This window comes from Lygodium microphyllum, chromosome 20 (assembly GCF_053477565.2).
Source record: "Lygodium microphyllum isolate KBCC chromosome 20, Lygodium_microphyllum_v1.1.10, whole genome shotgun sequence".
In the NCBI taxonomy this organism is placed as follows: domain Eukaryota; kingdom Viridiplantae; phylum Streptophyta; class Polypodiopsida; order Schizaeales; family Lygodiaceae; genus Lygodium; species Lygodium microphyllum.
Window position 1 is genome coordinate 76455085 of NC_141154.1, and position 4797 is coordinate 76459881.

Genomic DNA, 4797 nt, shown 5'->3' on the forward strand with positions numbered 1-4797 from the left:
GGTGAGGATATCAATATAAGTTTGCAATCATATGGAATTACAGGTTCAGCAGTGACCACATTACAACCCAACCACCATAGCTACTCCCACAGCACAAGTGAAAGGGCCCAAAAAACAGCTTCAATCAGCTCTTCATACAATGCATAATTTGTTTCCTCAAATAAATGTAGCTCATTTTCTAAAAAGAGCTGAAAGAACAGTCCATAAAAAATAGGCCATGTGGCAAATCGATTATTATAAACAGTCCTCAGTATCTGAGATAAAGAATCTTACAGAGAATCAGCCAGTAAAACATTGACTGCACAGGCCTGGAGACTGCCAGGCCATGTGGAAGCAGCTGATCAGTACAAATATAAGCAGCTGAGTGCAGGAGTTTATAACAGCAATCAGACTATGACAAGCAGCTGTGATCAGGACAATGACCAGGACAATGACATAAGCTGCACAGACAACTTACGAGGCTGTGATTAGGACAATGACCAGGACAATGACAAGCTGCACAGACAACTTACAAGGCAGCACGACATACACAATCTCGACCTTGCTTACTAGCCTTGGAGAAACAAAGCTTTCTGACTTGACCTGCAGCTCAGTATGCAGCACCTCAATGAGCCTCTTGAGGAACAGGCGTGCCTACAAATGGTCCTGCACAACATTGCAAAATGGCCTTCAAAACCTATTTTTATCAACAGCCCTCTCAGACTTGGCATAAAAAACTTAAGAGGTATGTTATAGTAAGATATGGCCTTCCAGAAAGATTACAAATGAAAATTAAACTGCATACCAATCAAGTAAACTTAAATCCTCCACTTGGAATAGACTGATTTCCACCAAAGTTGTATGTGGGTTGGCCATTGCCTTCAATAGCAAGATTCTGATCTTCCTCCTCCTCCAACCAGTAGGTCTCTAAAAGCTTGACAGCTTTCTCATAAATGTCTGAGTTATCATGAACTTGCAATTTCTCAATCTTCTCAAGGCCTTCTGCCTCATCTATATACTGTGCATATAGATTAATGCCACCTGTATTACCCAGATCTTTCTCTGCTTCACCAACTCTGAGAATATTCTCAAGTCCCTCCAAACATACAGTTATGATACGAGGGTCTGCACAATTCAGAAGATCACACAAAGGTTTGATGCAGCCTTGACTCACAAGGTACCTGTGAAACAAGATGGTAGCACCGCACAATTCAGAATCATGAAGCATGATGTATGAAAACACATGACCTATCAAATGCTATAAAGTGTAGAAAGTACTTGATTTGATCATGAGATCCACCAGATGTTGCATTTGATATAGCCCATGCAGCCTCTTTCTTGATCTCAAACTCAGCATTCGCCAATACTGATATTAAAGGAGGTATTATATTCGCATCAATTACAGCCTGCCATCACATGAATCTCAGCTTTAAATCAATAGTGCAGCTCTCAGATTCTGTACTGTTCTTTGAAACAGAATGACATGCCTGAATTTGCTCCTTGTTCCCTGCAGTTATGTTTGATATGGTCCAGCATGCTTCTTTCTTGATGCTCTTCTTATGGTTTTGTGTAAGAAGATTAAGCAAGCAGGGCAGCACTTGGTGGTTGATGATAAACTGTGAAAACATAAGTGCACTGTCAAAGAACTTAATTTGATATAATATAAGTAACAAAAGGCATTATGGCCAGAAAGCAAAATGTCTACTTTCACACCATCTGGCCAGGAGAACTGTTTAAGACGTGAAATACAAATGGAAAATAACCTGAGTTTGTGCATCATCTCCAGTAACTATATTACCAATTGTTCTGAATGCAGGTATGAGGACAGAAGGAGAAGGATGTCTGAGACATTCAAGCAGTTATCATCATTAAAAGCACAACACCAGTTATCATCATTAACATCACAACACATTGGATAGATCTTTAGACTTCCTATAAAGAGTACATAGGGTACTTACAATAGCAACTCAACAAGTCTGCCGCAAACCCCCGAGTCTATCACGGCCTGGATTTTGTCATTTGTGCCATCCGAAAGATAAGAAAGAGCCCAGCAAGCATCAATCAACACATCTTCATCAGATGAATGTATTAAACGCTCAAGGGCTGGAAGTGCAACTTTTGTCTGCACAAGACATCACCTAAATCAAACCCAACACACTAGGAGGACTTTATTATTCTTCCCATGTAATTATCTCTCTATACCAGTTCAAACGATGGGGGAGGTTTTCCACGACAGAAGTTAGAAAGGGTCCATGTTGCATTTCTAAGCATCGAAAGCTTGGCAGTTTCATTCAGCTGGTTAAGAAGAGGTTGCATAGCACCATGACTAAGAACCAGATCTCTGCAAGTTGGAGAATCACCAGCCACATTCCCAAGAGCCCAAACAGCCTGTATGCCAATTTTCAAGATTGAGGCAGACAAAAGACTCTGGAAAATTTTATATGCAGCAGATCACACATCTTATTTTGTGAATACTTTGATTCTCAAAACTATGGGGCATCATGGAGATTTAATATATTGGCTACAGTATTTGAAATATGTACCTGCTCTCTGACATCATCACCAGGAGAACTGAGCAGTTGCACAAAAATGGGGACTGCTCCGTGATCTATGACCACCCTGGTATGCTCTGAAGTCCCAGAGGCAATGTTGGTCAATGCCCACGCTGCTTCAAACTGGCAGGGCAAAGAAGCAGAGGAACAACGCTTAAATTTTAACAGGTACATATTTTTGTGAACATAACTGAATATACTTGGAATACATGATTATTCACTTATTGATCACACATACTATGTAGCACAAGCTGACAGGCCTGCAATACCTGCAACTCTGGGAAATTGCTTCGAAGAAGAAACTCAACAAAGCGAGGAACCACCCCAGCAGCAATGACTTCCTGAATTGGAGGACTGCGCTCTACACAAAGACAACATAGAAATAAAAATCACCAGTTCAAACATGGTAAAAATAGCTGCTGGCTTCAAAATTGTAAGCATCGCATACCAATGGATAGAAGCTTCCTAAACTGATAGGTGGCTTCCAGTTGTGAATGCGGATCTTCTGACCAGACTCCGGTAATCATGGCAGGTAAACTTTCCAGCTGGATTGCAATGGGCAACAAGTTATAGCCACAAGGAAACTCAAAGCAGTATCACAACTACAAAAGAGCTCCATTCCAACCACAAGGTTTTCACATGGCAAAACTTTGATACAGGCATGTATCCATAAACTTTCTCAGCACACATCCATTCTTCACCAGACTATAAATACTTTTGTGTTCATTAAAACGGCAATACTTGAGTTTATGGAAACATTGAGCCATCGATACATGGACAATGATTATTAACATAACGATCACTACCTGCAGCCATTACACGGACAATGATTAAAAACCTAATCATTAGTAACATAATGATCACCACCTGCAGTCACTACACGGACAATGATTAAAAACCTAATGGTAGATAGATAAATTTGATCGATAGATTTAGGACACAACACACAACCAAATCTAAGCAATACCAATGGTGGCAAAGGAATTGTCTGATCATCAGAAATTTAAGCTACAAACGAATTAAAATGTTGCATCGTTTGGAACCTTTGATCCAAATTAAAACTAAATGAAGAATAAGGAAACTAGCTACGATCACTTCGAAATGCGTAGCGTTTCCTTAAGGGATGCGAAAGGAAAAACAAAATGACCTAGCCTTGCTTCAAAATGGAATCTGATCCTTGCGGATCGATGATAGACGATGGATTCAATGCTGCACACCTTCTTATCAACAGCGCTAGGCTGGAAGAGGAGCTGCTGCTGCTGCGGGGGCATACCATCCTTCCGCTTCTTGAGCAAGCTCTCCTCGCGCTTGCTTTTCCGGATCTCTATGAGGTTATCCTCGCGCTTCCGGCGAGCTTCATCTGCATCGACAGCGACCTTGTAGGCCTTCTTGCGGACCTCTGCGCGAGCATTCGGGCGGAGAGACATGACAGGATCGGGCTATGGCAGTGTCACAGAACACCGAGAGAGAGAGAGACACACACATACACACAAGAGCGAAGAAGAAACGGGCCTAAAACGTCCATTTTTTTACTTGTGTCTAAATTTAATTGCAATATTTCGATTTAAATTTAATTGCGATATATCGATTTAATTTAACAATGGGCGTTACACAGCACTCTACGAAATCTCTTTTCTTTTTTTTTTCCTTTTTTTTGAGAAGGCTTGTTGAACTTTTGAAGGATGCCTTGTACACTCCTCAGAGAGCATCTCGTAAAGGGATCTTGCACAGATGAGTTACTATGGAGCATCTCCTAAGCATCTGAGTATGTGGCATGACCATATTAGTTCACTCATTCAAGTAGGGTTACGAAGAAAATTTCTCTCATAGCAACCGTTTTGATGCGTTGTCCTCGGCAGAAGCACTTGGTTGGTCTAAGTGTTTAGAAATCAACTTATTTCTCTCTCCCATGTGTGCGAACTTCGGCTATTTGTGAACACTTATCACTTACTCGTTTCTTCACAAAGTAGCTCATGTGTGTACTATATCAAGTATGTATGGAAAACATTAAGAAATCTCAAATTTGTTGTAAAGTAGGGGAGCCAATAAGGGTGCACCTTGTAAAGAAGAACATTGCACCCCCAAAAGAATAGCACTCCAAATCAATAATACATGGCACATATTTGATCTTCAACATCATTAAACCGATGAGTTTGCTTAGCAATTATCTCTGGATTGTTTCTTTACTAGTTCCCAAGTGAAACTCTACAACACTTTGATTTCCTACATATCTACACACAAAACTTTTTCTCCCACTCCTTTGTAG

General features: G+C 40.6%; 1 protein-coding gene across 1 annotated transcript; it reads right to left on the reverse strand.

The window, feature by feature from the left end:
* Positions 1 to 204: 204 nt before the first annotated feature.
* On the reverse strand, positions 205 to 4047 carry LOC148019047 (importin subunit alpha-1-like). The gene is made up of 11 exons (XM_087701601.1): positions 3749 to 4047; positions 2980 to 3076; positions 2801 to 2892; positions 2523 to 2654; positions 2182 to 2367; positions 1938 to 2101; positions 1743 to 1821; positions 1467 to 1595; positions 1258 to 1385; positions 785 to 1160; positions 205 to 645 (listed from the first exon to the last, which is right to left on the reverse strand). Exons 1-10 carry the CDS (start codon positions 3956 to 3958, stop codon positions 788 to 790), a joined length of 1590 nt encoding a protein of 529 aa, XP_087557727.1. The 5' UTR covers positions 3959 to 4047; the 3' UTR covers positions 205 to 645; positions 785 to 787.
* Between the last annotated feature and the right edge of the window lie 750 nt (positions 4048 to 4797).